General features: G+C 43.9%; 1 protein-coding gene across 8 annotated transcripts in view; it reads left to right on the forward strand.

The window, feature by feature from the left end:
- The window catches only part of ATF6 (activating transcription factor 6), a 343,638-nt gene that overhangs the window by 14,473 nt on the left and 314,985 nt on the right, over nt 1-14,180 (forward strand). For 6 of the 8 annotated variants that reach the window (XM_034778772.1, XM_034778774.1, XM_034778775.1 and 3 more), the window contains exons 4-6: nt 284-375; nt 5,175-5,286; nt 7,151-7,360. In XM_034778772.1, coding sequence (XP_034634663.1) covers nt 284-375; nt 5,175-5,286; nt 7,151-7,360 — 414 coding nt within the window. Of the gene's footprint in view, nt 1-283; nt 376-2,456; nt 2,579-5,174; nt 5,287-7,150; nt 7,361-14,180 lie in introns of those variants that run through there. The other 2 variants (XM_034778778.1, XM_034778776.1) reach the window with 2 other exon arrangements.

The following is a 14,180-nucleotide window of genomic DNA, read 5'->3' on the forward strand; positions in this document are numbered from 1 at the left end:
AGTGACTACTAGGGATATTGACTTCAGTGGTACTGCTTGCTGGAGTAGGCTTTTTTGTATACAGAGATCACTTCATTGATTTTCCTGGGATGGGACATGGCTCCTGTTTTGGTCTCCCCTACAAGTCTCAGATTGTTTAGTTGCTGTAGTCTTACTACATTCACTTGTGTGGTTTACTCCAGAAGTTAATGTTTGGAATAGAACAGCATGTTTCTTGCATGAGCTAAACTCCTACTGTTAGAAGTTTGTGCACTGTGAAAGTCTACTTACCGCTCTCTTGCAGATGAAAACTTGAAGGAAGAGCCTCAGTCGCCAGCCACTTCAATTTGTTCAGTCCCTTCACCATTATCAGACTCTTCAGGGCAGCATGTACCTGTAAGTAGTAAAGTCTTGGTGCCTTATGTTTGTGCAGTTATGTTGCATGAACTGACTTATGGTTCATTGTGACCTGTGTCGGTTGGCCCACCGAGCCGCTAGGGGATGGTGGGGAGCTACTGCCTCACTGGCCAGCCTGAGTCATTCCATCTGTCACTAGGGAATTAATGGAGGGAGGGGCACTGGCAAGAGTCCCTAGCCGAGGCGGGCTGGCCGGGGTAGGGGAACGCAGGCCTACCCAACTCCACCGAGTTCCAGCCCAGGGCCCTGACAGTGGCGGGGCAAGGGTCCTGCCATTGGGTCAGTGGGGGTCCTTCCGCAACACACTGACCAAATAGACTCTCCGCACTGTGCAGTTCTGTCCCTGGGCTCCTTCCTATCCGGTTGCTCGAGCGAGTCCCTCCGGCTCATCCGGGTACTCCGCTGCTGGCAGCTCCAGCTCCCCCTCTGCGTCAGGCTCCTCCAGTTCCTCCGGGTACTCGGCGGCGGGCTGTTCTGGTAGCCCCAGTCCTTCCTCCAGGTCAGGTTTCTCCTGGTCCAGGACCTCCCCAGGCGCAGCAGCAGGGTCTGAAGGAAACAGCCAGCCATCTGCGTCTGCCTCCCTTCCTGGCGCTGCCCTGACTGGGCTAAGGGTCCTGCCCTTTGTACTTCCTGTTCCACCCCTCCCCTTCCGGGGGGTTGAGTAAGCTTGGCCTGGCCCTGCCCACTTAGGCTGAGAAAGTGGCTCTTTACCCTCAGGTTCGGAGGGAAGCCACCCTTGCTCCCTAGATTCATATAGAAAATACAAATGAAAGGAGCAATCTAAGCTTAAATTCTGCTCAATTTCACAATATAAATGAAAGCAATTTGTTACACCTACACCTGAAACACTGACTTTTCTTCTGACATTCTCCTGTATAAAGTGTTTTCTTTCCTTGACACTGTGGGTGACCCAAACAAACGGGGATATATGTACACAGCATGGGGTGTGGAAGCATGTAGATGTGTCCTGTTGTTACACGCACATTCTAGGGCATCCACCTTTATCCAGTTCCTAGGGCTCAAGGCGTAATCCATTTGATTTAGGCACCCCCACCCTTTCCCTGTTCCTAAGGCTCTGGGCGAAAGGCACCTACTCTTACCCAGTTCCTAGGGCTCAGGCCCATCCTTACCCAATTCGTAGGGCTCAAGGCATAATCTTCTACAGGTTTGCAGGACCTTTTACCAGTGAAAGAGCCTTACACAGTAATATCCTTATCCTCTATTTATTAACAATTACCAAGCAGAATACACACGCTAAGCATTCAAAGCTCACCAATCCTGATCATGCAGGTGGACTTTCCCTGTTGGCCAGGCAAGGTTAATCTTGTCTGGGTTGTGGTTGCTGCACGTCACTGTCGTGCAGAGGATTCTTAGCAGCTCTGATCTTAGGTTGTATCTTAAGAGGTGAGTTGTTCTTCTTCCAGGTCTTTCCTTCTTCTTATTCTTTTCCCAGCTGGACTCCTTCTTGGACCCGAGTTTATAGTGAAACTCAAGTCCTGCTTAGCTATACTGTAACCACTCATTTCACTAAAATATTACAAAATAACTCTGACCAATCCTAACATATTGTGAAACAATTCTTTAACCAATCATACCCCACCACCTTAGCTGATTTAAATCTTACAAAATTAGTTATGCAGGAGACCGAAACAATCAAAGAACCAGATAGATACCATACATATAAACAGTAGAGAAGTAGGGACCATAAAGGCAAAACAGTAGAAGTATAGATTTTACAATCACAACTGTTGATAAGTGATTCCTTGCCAGACAGAATGCCATCAAGCAAAGTTTTCTTTAAACATCTTAAGAGATTCCTTGCTTATATGGTGATGGTAGGTACTATTAGGAGGGGTGCCTTCTTAACATTCTGATATTACACTGTTTTGATATAATTTAGAAGAAATGTGAGGATGTTACTTTCTGTTTCTTGGCTCATGGCTGCTGCTCTCCTAATATGGCTGCATCAAAAGGCCTCAGACCTTACACTATGCTGTGCATGTGTACAACTGCCTGTCTTGAAACCGACAACACTCACTGTAGGCTTGCCCCTCCAACAGCTGCTGCCTCCTTTCTCCCCAGTCCTACAGATGGAAGGAGAGGTGCTCTTGTTTCTAAACTTCATTTAGTTCCACTGTATTTAAGTGCAACACAAAAAGAACTGAACACCATCACCATTGAGGTAAGTTTGGAGACTTTCAGGGCCACAGACAAGAGTGTTGTCTGTGCCTGATACTCGGGTCTATCCAGTAGCATAATGCTAATGTGGATACACCTTTACCCCGATATAACGCTGTCCCTGGGAGCCAAAAAATCTTACTGTGTTATAGGTGAAACCGCATTATATCGAACTTGCTTTGATCCACTGGAGCGTGCAGCCCCGCCCCGCCGTAGCTCTGCTTCACTGCGTTATACCCGAATTCATGTTATATCGGGTCACGTTATATCGGGGTAGAGGTGTAATTACTGAAGGACATTTTTTTTGTGTGTGTTTTTTTTATAAATCATTCAAACTCATGCCCTGCGTGTCCTTGCAATAACTAATTTATTTTAAAATTAAAAAATCCATATAAATATCACAGCAGCTTGTTTTTCCCTCTGTGTACAAACATCCTGAGTCCACATAAAACTCCCCAGCCCATAAACCAGCTTCTGGGCATTTGGGGAGGAGAGGGATGAGCCTTCACATTAAAAGCAAAGTTAAATTGAGGGTCTGGCAGACTGAAGGGAATTGAGAGGCCTTTATGGAGGACTCCTGCCAACTGCTTCCTTTCACTTAATGATGGAGCTGCAGCTTGGGTACCTCTGCTGATTGCAACTGTACCAGCATGACATGAGGAGAAAGGCAGTCTCTCAAGCAATTAGGCCTCAAATCATTAAGGCCTGGTCTACACTGGGTGGGGGTGGGGGGAATCAATCTAAATCAAAAAATTAATTAATGGAGATATCTATCTCCTAGAACTGGAAGGGACCTTGAAAGGTCATTGAGTCCAGCCCCCTGCCTTCACTAGCAGGACCAAGTACTGATTTTGCCCCAGATCCCTAAGTGGCCCCCCCCCTTAAGGATTGAACTCACAACCCTGGGTTTAGCAGGCCAATGCTCAAACCACTGAGCTATCCCTCCTACCCCTAAGTTATGCAGCTTCAGCTACATGAATAACGTAGCGGAAGTCGACGTACTTAGATCTACTCACTGTGGTGTCTTCACTGCGGTGAGTCGACTGCTGCCACTCCCCCGTCGACTCTGCCTGCGCCTCTCGTGGCAGTGGAGTACAGGAGTCGACAGTAGAGCACTCGGCGTCAATTTATTGTGTCTAGACTAGATGCAATAAATTGACCCCCGCTGGATCGATCGCTGCCTGCCGATCTGGTAGGTAGTATAGACATACCCTTAGGGCTTTCAAGATTACAAGCAACTGTCTGAATTCCATCCAGGAATTTACAAGTAGTCAGTGCAACACGGGAAAGGTAGTGGATAAAGTGGTCTTTGAGGTAGCTAGGTCCTAATCCTTTAAACAAGTGTGTACCATAAGGCTAGGACGATGAGCTATGCATTGAAGTGTTTGGGTGCCTATGGCATCTGAAGAGCATCAATGTGAATTATTTGCTTTGCTGCCAATGAGTAAGGCTGCGAATCTGTTATGGAAGTCACAGATTCTGTGACCTCCGTGACTTCTGCAGTGGCTGGTGTGGCTGACCCCAGGGCCAGCCACACCTTTTGCTTCTGGGGCAGCCCCGGGCCAACCCCCCGCTTGGCCCCCCAAGCTGCAGTAGCTGTGATCCAGGGACACCTCCTCCCTCCCCCAGCTGTAGTAGCATCACACCAGAGGCCCCCCTCCAGAGCAACGGTGCCTCCGAAGTCCCCAGAACACCCAAGATTTAGTCCGGGGTATTTATAGTAGAAGTCATGGACAGGTCAGGAGCTGCAAATTTTTGTTTAATATCTGTGACCTATCCATGACTTTTACTAAAAATACCCATGACTAAATCTTAGCCATACCAATGAGGCATGCTGGCTGCACACTGTGCCAGTATGTGCCTCATTTGAGAGGTTGGAGGATGTTAAGAGACTAATTTTTTGTTTTGTTTTGTCTTTTTTAAAGCAGCTATTCATTGTGATTTGGTTTCTTCGGTAATGAGAAACAGCTTTTCAGATCAACTTAATTCAGGCCCAGCTTGAATGACTCTTTGTTTCAATTATCAGTTGGATATTATTCGTATTCTATAGGGAGACTAAATCCTGTGTTAACAAGGAGATGGACGGACTCACTGATCTTTTGATCTCTAGATTCTATCATTCTGATTCCTGTGTTCTGCTCTCTCGACATGGGAGCTCTGTACTTTGGAGAGCTGTATAGGGCCTGCTCCCATTGAAGTCACAGGGAAATCTGTACTTGGGAGTACTACCTACATATGGTCCAGTGGCCTTGGACTTGGACTCAGGAGACCTGGGTTCTGTTCCTGGTCACTGAGATGCTTGGTGACTTGGGCAAGTCTCTTCATCACTCTCTCATCCATCATCTGTCTTAGCCTTCAGAATCCTCAGGTATATCTCATGTATATATAGAACCCCTAGCATAATGGGGCTAGATCTTGATTGGGGCCTTTGCACACTATTGGAGTACAAATAATTAATAGAGGAAAAGTGGAATATTAGATTTGTGGTCAGTAGCACAGATCTGAAAGCAGAATCCAGACAGCATTTGAGTGCTTTTGTAAGCACGTTCTTCTGTTCTGAGAAGGATTTGTCATTTGTTTTATATATTCTTTGTCAACAGGAAGACTTGGACTTCAGCACCAGCTCCGAGATGTCTCCTGTCTCTCTGTACAGCAAGAGATCTGGAAGTCAGAAAGATAAAAAGCTCACTTCCAATGCTGCACACCAGTCTGGTAAGAGTGATCTGCTTATTTTGACCACACAATTGGTACATGTATCATTGCTTATTGTATTAATTTAAATGGAATATATGAGGTAAAGGTGTTAACATAACCAAGTCACTGTCCAATATTAAACAAACAGTGTTAAACAAGGTTCAGGGTTCAGAGTAATTCTGGATAGTTTTCTGAAAACATCTGCTCAGTGTGCAACAACCATAAAAAAAAGCTAACAATGTTAGGAACCATTAGGAAAGGATAGATAATAAGACAGAAAATATCATAATACACTATATAAATTCCAGGTACATCCACACCTTGAATATTGCGTGCAGTTCTGGTCACCCCATCTCAAAAAGGATATATGAGAATTCGAAAAAGTATAGCGGAGGGCAGCAAAAATGAATAGAACTATGGACCAGCGTCCATTTGAGGAGAGACTAAAAAGAGTGGGACTGTTCAGCTTAGAAAAGAGATGTCCGAGCGGGATATGATAAAGGTCTATAAAATCATGAATGGCGTGGTGAAAGTGAATAAGGATGTGCTATTTATCCCATCACATAACACAAGAACCAGGGGACACCTGATTAAATTAATAAGCAGCAGGTTTAAAACATAGTGAAATACTTCTTCACACAAGCAGAGTCAACCTGTGGAACTAATTGTCAGAAGATGTTGTGAAGGTCAAAAGTGTGGGTTCAAAAAAGATTGAGAGAAGTTCATGAGGATAGATCCATCAATGGCTATTACCCAAGATGATCAGGGACATGCTCTGTGTGTCTCTAAATCTTTGACTGCCAGATGCTGGAACTGGACAGCAGTTAATAGATTGCTGTGTTCTATTTGCTCCCTCTGAAGCATCTAGCAATGTCCATTGTCAGAAGACAGGCTGTTAGACTAGATAGAATATTGTTCTGGCCTAGTGTGGCTATGCTTATGTATACAGAGAGCTCACCAAGCTTAGTACTGTAGCAAACACACCATTTAAAATCTTTTTGACCTTTTATTAAAGATAAAGAAAAGAAGAAAAAACAGTTAAAGCATTTGAAACGTGAAGTATTAAGTAAGGCTTTTGTTTTAATATCTCTTGCTCTTTTTCCCTTTAGCTGGAGAGAGCTTTAGAAGGAAAAAAAATCTTGGACAGTCTCTTAGATGGGATCAAAGTAGGAACTGTCCTTCTGGGGAAAAGAGACGTTAGTTGAGATTGGCTAGAGATGTTACAATCCGATCCTGTTTCATCTTAGGTAGTGGTTGGGATTCAGCTGGAGCTCATAAAGGAGGTGGTGTCATCTGGGTCCCTCTCTCTGGTCTGGTCTGGTCAGGACATCTCTCAGGATTAGGATTAAGTCTTGGAGTCCTAGGAGATGGTGAGGCTGGCAGTCATGATGCAGCTCGCACAAGTAGCCAATTTTTCTCCCCAAAAGTCTCTCTTTTTAGGGACTCCAAAAGGGAATTGTCAGTGGAACAGTCCATCCCCTCATTGGTGGACAAAATAATTAGGCCTATTATCCAACACACCAATTTTGTTTTTTTAAATTTTCAGTCCCACACTTGTTGTGTACCGAGCATGGTAGTAACACAGTCCTTGAGTTCATTTTATGAACTTTCACAAACTCTTTATAGTTGAGCTCACAGTTAGGGTAAATTTGCAGGCCCAATTATCACATGCTTTGCACAAGAAAATGTTCACCGAAAGATGTCAGCAGTCCAGTTCTAGCAGACAGCCCTTTTATTTCTGATAGATAAATCCATTTGTATATAAGATGCATCTTTTAATAAATAGATGGACAAAGAAAGACTTCAGTAACCCTCACACAGTGCTGTATAGAATTTTTATTTTTAGATTTTGTGTTTCAACTCAGATTTTTTCTTTCCCCAGCAAACAGCTCTGTGGGGACACCAAAAAGATCTAGTCAGACAACATCCAAACCTTCAATTCAACCCAAGCCTCTCTTGCTGCCTGCAGTACCTGAAGCTCAGGCCAGCCTTGGCATTCAGGCTAAAGCCATCATTATTCAGGCTCTTCCAGCACTTTTGCCACTGACAAAGCAGCAGCCAGTTATTAGTATCCAACCGGCCCCTCCTAAAGGTACGTGACTAGTTGTGATTGAACAGGGCTTGAGATGGATTCTTTTTTCTTTCAAGGTACACAGGGAAAATGCCATATTCTGAGGCAAGTAAAGTGAGTGAAGTTTGCTTTGACATCTGAAACAGAGGACCCAGAAGGGGGGGGAGCTAAGAGCTTTACTGACATGCAAAGATATAAATATTCTCCAAAATGGTATCAAGACTAGCACATACTGACAAAGAAGCAGGAGAGGAGCTGGGACACTTGGCGTTTCCTAAGATCTATTAAAAAAAAAAGAAATGGTAGGTTTATGTGAAGAGGTGGGTTTTGAGGAGAGAGTGGCTGCATGGCAAACAGGTTTAAAGAGGCTGTTCCAGGCTAGGAAGTAGTACATGAGACGGGAGGAAAGGTCATGTGGAGGGAATCAGAGTTGGTGGGGCTGCCAGATCTGCTTGTGAATTGAGTGCTTTTGTTTATCCCCTCATAATACAAGACCAAGAGAACATTCCACAGAATTGATTGAATGACACTTAAAAGAGAAAAAAAGAAAATGCTGTTCTACCCACTGCATAATGACCATGGTGTTAGAGTGACAGAGTGGGGATTCAGCCTTGAGTGCAGAAGTGGGGGCCCACAAGGATGTTAAAAATTGATACTTGCCACTTCAGGTTTGCATTAAACTCCCAAGGTTACAGCTTCTCTCTGACCTTGGCTTGGTAAACGCTGCCACCACCCAAATGCAAAAAATCCCCTTTGAACCCAGGAAGGATCATTTGGGAATTCCTCCCTGTGGGGTACCCTCAAGCCCTTTCACCCCCCCCCCCTCCAGGGAATAACTGAGAAAGGAAACAAAGGAAATTAGCTGTGACTATCAGCTAATCAAACAACATGCACAAACCTCTTAGGACACCAAAAATCCAATCCTCATCTTAAAAAAAGAAAATTTTATTAAAAACAAAAAGGAAAACAATACATCTGGACCTTAGGCTAGATCTTAAAAGAAACAATTACAAAAATTAAGCACCCAAAATAGCTTTCTTGGGGGTTCAGCTTAAAGGTTATAAGCAAACAAAAGCATCTGGGGTTAGCACAGAAGAGTTCCACAAGCCTTAAAAAATAAACAGAAATAAACCTGATCACATCTAGCTAAACATTCTGCTCTACTTACACATTTGGAGTTCAGATAAGTAGTTCTAGGTATGATCTGATGATTTATGATCATACCTGGCTTAAAGCTGCTTACAGTATTGCTGCCCTGTCCCTCCAGCCCAGAGAACAGACAAAGGGAAAATTTATTTCTCAAATTCAAAAGTTCTAGCCTTCCCATTGGTTCTTTTGGTCAGGTGCACACCCCTTTTCTTTTACCTGTGGGCTTGTTAACCCTTTACAGGTAAAGCAAGCAGAGAACAGACCAAGAGGGATTTTATAGCTAATTGGCTGGTTGGATGTCCATAAAAGGGAGCTCCCCCCTACTTTATTTATCACACCATGTGTAACTCATTGCTCCAGAAATTAGAGCCCAAGAATTTAGTAGGATCCAGAAAATAAGAGATGTTTGTATGAATAATGAAAATATCCACAATTAGGTTAGGATTACAAACCGGCTTCAAAAACCACAAGGAGTCCTTGTGGCACCTTAGAGACTAAAATTTATTTGGGCATAAGCTTTCTGTAGTGCTACTTTTTGTAGTGCTAACGAGGCCAACACACTATAAAATGTAGTTTTCCCTCTGTTGATATTCACCCCTTCTTGTCAGTTGTTGGGAATGGGCCACATTCACCCTAATTGAATTGGCCTCGTTAGCACTGACACCACACTTGGTAAGACAACTCCCATCTTTTTATGTGCTGTATATTTATACCTGCCTACTTTTTTTCACTCCATGCATCTGATGAAGTGGGTTATAGCCCACGAAAGCTTATGCCCAAATTTGTTAGTCTCTAAGGTGCCATAAGGACTCCTTGTTGTTTTTGCTGATACAGACTAACACGGATACCCCTCTGAAACCTCCTTCAGGCCATGACCCAACACTGACTGATAGGGGAAGGAAGAAGCTTCGCTTGTGGGTAGGTTATTCCATAATTGCCTACTACAGGGTTTCTTTCACCTTCCTGTGAAACATCTGTTTCTGACCATCGTCTGAGACAGAATACTACACACGCCATTCATCTAGTCTGGTATGGCTATGTTCCTCCCTGCGTTCTCACAAGTCTTAGTTACCTATGCCTTCCCCTTAAGAATTCATAACGTGAAACTATTATTAATTGTAATTTTGGTGCATGTTTTGATAACGAAGCTTCCTACTAGGGAAAGAACTGGAACTATTATTTCAGTTCAGATAGGCCACCAAAGAGGTGTCAGAGGTTGCTGACTGGTCACACCCAGCCCTGTGCCAGATTTGAACTAATGAACTAGAGAGGAAAGGTTACTTATCCCATTAACAGTCCCCTAAGCTCTGCATTCTTGGGTTTGGCTGCCATACTTGCGCTGTTATTTGCTTAAGTGGGCTCAGTCTTCATTGATGAGCTCTGAGGCCTGTCCTCTTGCAAATTCAGAACAGACCTGTGGGATGGCAACTGATTCTCTGAAGCTGTCTCATGTAGTTGTATATTTTGACCAGTAGATGGCGATAAATACTTGCAGTTCAGCAGCTGTTTGAACTAAAAAGGCTTTGAACACAACAAGTAGTAGGAAATGTGAAAACTTGCTCTGTGTGTGTATGAAAATGCTTTGGTAGAGATCTAAGGAAATATGTCTTCACTATTGATTGCTTTTCCACTAGGAGTTAGGCTAAAGCCAGAGAGACTGGCAGAAAGTTTTTGTCAGGTATGATTTGCCTAAATTATCAGACTGTCTGAACTACAAGTTCACTTTCTAGTTGGGCTGACACAGCCCTTAATCCTTTTGAAGTACTGGTGCAATGCATTTCAGTAGTATTTCGAATAAGATGGTGAAAAGATCCCTTTCTGTAAGAGTGGAAATATGACAGTGGTGGGAAGGGGTACTACTTGGTCCTTGTGAACAAGTGTTAACATAAGATCAGCTTCCCCCTTCCCTTGCATAGGTGGTATGAGTGTGGCTTGGGGAGGGCATGTGGGGAGAGAATATCATTGGGGAGGTCAGGACCCACACCCAGGGCTCCTGCAGAAATGTTCTGTTTACTTTCTAATTGTAAACTTTGTCATAAACTCTTGAGGAAGAAAACTCTTCTGTGGAGCTGTTCCCCCAGCTTACAGGATGTCCTTAGTCAAAATTCCACCTATCTACTGCAGCGGGCAATTGTTGGCTGGTATTCTCCACCTCTGAGGTAGCTGAATTTCAGTACTGCAGAGCACTAGGATCTTGGGATGAAAGGTGCTAGACGAATTTGGAAGAATTGACTAGTTAGATCAGACTTGCTAACTGATGGTGAGCAGCCTGTGTTTGTAAATCAGAATTGTTTAGACCCTGGGCTGCTTCTCGAGTCACAAGTAGGAGCTCAGGTAAAGAGAGGTTTTTCCTTCTACATCTGGTGTAGTGAGTTTGACCTTTGATTTTGGCTATAGATCTTATTAATCTAATTAGTATTACAGCAGTGCTTAGAGGCTAGGGCCCATTTTGCCAAGCACTGTACAAATATATAACGTGTGGACCTTTATATTGTCATTTGTATTACTATAGTGCCTAGTCACCTTAGTCATGGACTGGGATCCCATTGTGCTAGATGCTGTACAAGACACAACAGACAGACAGATGGAGTGATTACAGTGAGACAGTATTGGTCAGCATGATGGGCAGTGGTCTCAGGATACCAGTGGCTTAACTGTTGTCAAAATGTTTGTAGATATCATGGCAAAGTAATTTTAGGGAGGGATTTGAAGGAGGATAGTGAGGTGGCTTTATGGACATTTATGGGGAGCTCCTCCCAGCATGAGCAGCAGCATGGGATAAAGCACGAGGATGCTTGCTTGAAAATTTAACAAGAGGGCAATGGAAGATGGTGGGGGTCATGGGCCAATTGGAGGTATGAGACAACATCTCAGTACTGAGTGACATAATAGGTATGTGGCGGGTGGGGTGGGGGGAAGAGAGGATATGACATTCTGGAGTAAATTCTAGGCCAGTGAGAAGCTGTGTCACTCTTGCCCTGCAACCTGTGGTGCCTCACAATGCTTTGCTGCTGTAGCTTCCAACCTGGTCCCCTCATAAACAGCTTAACTGCATGCAGATCCCACCTGCGTGTCTGTGTGTAGCTACAGCCTTCCAGCACATTCCAGTCACACTCTAGTTTGCACCAGCTTTGATTACCACTTGCAGGGTAACTCCAACACACTCCTAGTCCTCAAAACTTGTTTCTGCACAGTCCAGCCCTCTCCTGGACAGGTCAGATATTTTAAGTCCATTGCCCCTCTAAGGGGATCAATATCAACAATTTGCTACTTTAAATGGAGTTACCCACATAATTCAGTTTAAACACAGCAGTGGATTAGTTTTGATTAAACAATAAAACAAATGTATTTAACTACAAAGAGATGGGTTTTAAGTGAGCACAAGTATAAGTCATTAAAGTCAGAAATGATAACAAGGGAAATAAAGATGAAATGCTTCCTAGTACTAAGATTTGACAGACTAGACTTGGTTCAAGGTGAAATCCCTTACCATGTATTTCCAGTAACATTGCTGACCAAATTCTCAGGCCAAGATCTGCTTCCAAAGGCTGTTTCTTTTGTTGTCTTAGGTGAAAGAGAGAGAGAGAGAGAGAGAGAGAGATGAATAGAGAGAGACCTTGAGGTGTTTTTCCCTCTCACTTTTATAGTCCAGTCCCCTTTAAAATGCATTTTCTTGAGGGTTACCCCTAGATAAAGTTTATTCCTGCTTTGAAGACAGAGACAAGGAGTCTCTGGTCAAAGAGGTTTCATGCTGTTGTGTGCTAAGATGCAGATCTGTTTGTTCCTGCCTCCCTTCCTTGCCAATGAATAGTCACTTGACTGGTGATTGCTAAGGCTAAGATTTTGTCATGGTTATTTTTCGTAAAAGTCACGGACAGGTCATGGGCAATAAACCAAAAATTCATGGAAGTCCATGCCCTATCTCCGACTTTTGCTGCTGCGGCTCCATGGTTTCCCCCGCCATTGTGGTGGCTGTGAGCTGCGGGGTCCCTACTCCTCCCCACCCCCCACCACGCAAGGCTGTCGCCCATCACTGGGACCCTGACAAGAGCCCCCAGAGGAGGCTGTCGCTGGAACCCTGCAGGGGGAGCCTGAAGAGGCTGTCGCCCAGTGCTGGGACCCTGCTGGCTGCCAGCTCCAGTCCTGCGGCCCCAGGGGCTGAAGCAGAAAATGTCACGGAGGTCTCTGGAAGTCACAGCTTCTGTGACTTCCGTGACATAAACGTAGCCTTAGTGATTGCCCATCGACTTGGATGACACCTGGCTAGAGGCATCAGCCTGTCTTCGAGGAACTGCTAAACACATTTGTCTGGTAAATGCATTTCAGATCTAATTTCAGCTCACGTTTATAACTTTACGATATAATATTGCTCAACGGTTCTGAAAAGTCTCATCTGTCATTAAAAAACAAAAACAAATTAAGTCTCCAGCAGTTATGATTGCAGAGTAAACCTTGACTATGTACCTAAGTGTAAATGATGCAAGGATCTAAGACTGAGTTTGCAGAAAGCCTGAAACCATAGCTCTGAGATGTGAACTGCCCATTCATTTCAGGAAATGCTAACTCATGTGCCAGTGATGATGCTTTGAATGCCAGTGTTACTGTTTCATTGCTCATCAAAGCTTGGAAGAAAAGTAGTATTATCATAGTATGAAGATCAAAAATCATGAGTTGGGCCTCTGAAAAATCATGATAGGTTTAAAATGCATGAAATTTAAAAAACAATAAATATCAGGTGCTTTCTTATTTTCCTGCTAGCGTTTGAGCCTTTAGGGTTCACACTTTCAAGCTTCTTTTCCAGCAACCATGAGGACTAGAAACTACATGGGGATTGGGGAGGAGTAAAAGTGAGATTCTTGCATAACATGGCTGTAGGAGCTGGGCTTTAAGAAAAATGCCAAATATTATGAGACTTATGATAAAAATCATGAAAGTTGGCAATGCTTTGAAGATCTACACCATTTGCTCATTTTGGGTAGGCTTGTAACAACACATGGCAGGTTGAAGGGCATAGTGATGGATTTCATTTTTCAGCTTTCAGAAGTTTGGAAAATGCTGTAGTAACAATGCTGCATTACCCTTCAATTCCTTCATAAAGTCATTCCCCCCCCCCCTTAATTTAACCTGCAGGTGTTTCTGTTAAGCTTTGGTCAGCCCTCCCTCACCTGCCCCCAAAAGCTGTTTTGTATAAGAAAAACTATTTCAATTTTAGGTAACAAAGGGTAGGTCTACACTTACCGCCGGACCCGGCGGTAAGCAATCGATCTTCTGGGATCGATTTATCGCGTCTTGTCTAGACTCGATAAATCGATCCCGGATCGATCCCGGAAGTACTCGCCCGTCGACGCCGGTACTCCAGCTTGGCGAGAGGAGTACGCGGCATCGACGGGGGAGCCTGCCTGCTGCGTCTGGACCCGCGGTAAGTTCGAACTAAGGTACTTCGAATTCAGCTACGTTATTAACGTAGCTGAATTTGCATACCTTAGTTTGAAATGGGGGGTTAGTGTGGACCAGGCCTTAAAGACATGGCTGATGTTGAATGTCTGTAATTTATACTATTTGCTTATGTCATTTATTTAGTGAGCGCTATGCCCCTTTGAGTTAGTTTGTATATTTTGCTTACGAGTCATATTTCAACACATTAAATGTTTTAAGTTAGTAACTGTACAGGAGGGGACAAAGAGATGGGAAG

The sequence above is a fragment of the Trachemys scripta genome, chromosome 8 (assembly GCF_013100865.1).
Source record: "Trachemys scripta elegans isolate TJP31775 chromosome 8, CAS_Tse_1.0, whole genome shotgun sequence".
Classification (NCBI taxonomy): Eukaryota; Metazoa; Chordata; order Testudines; family Emydidae; genus Trachemys; species Trachemys scripta.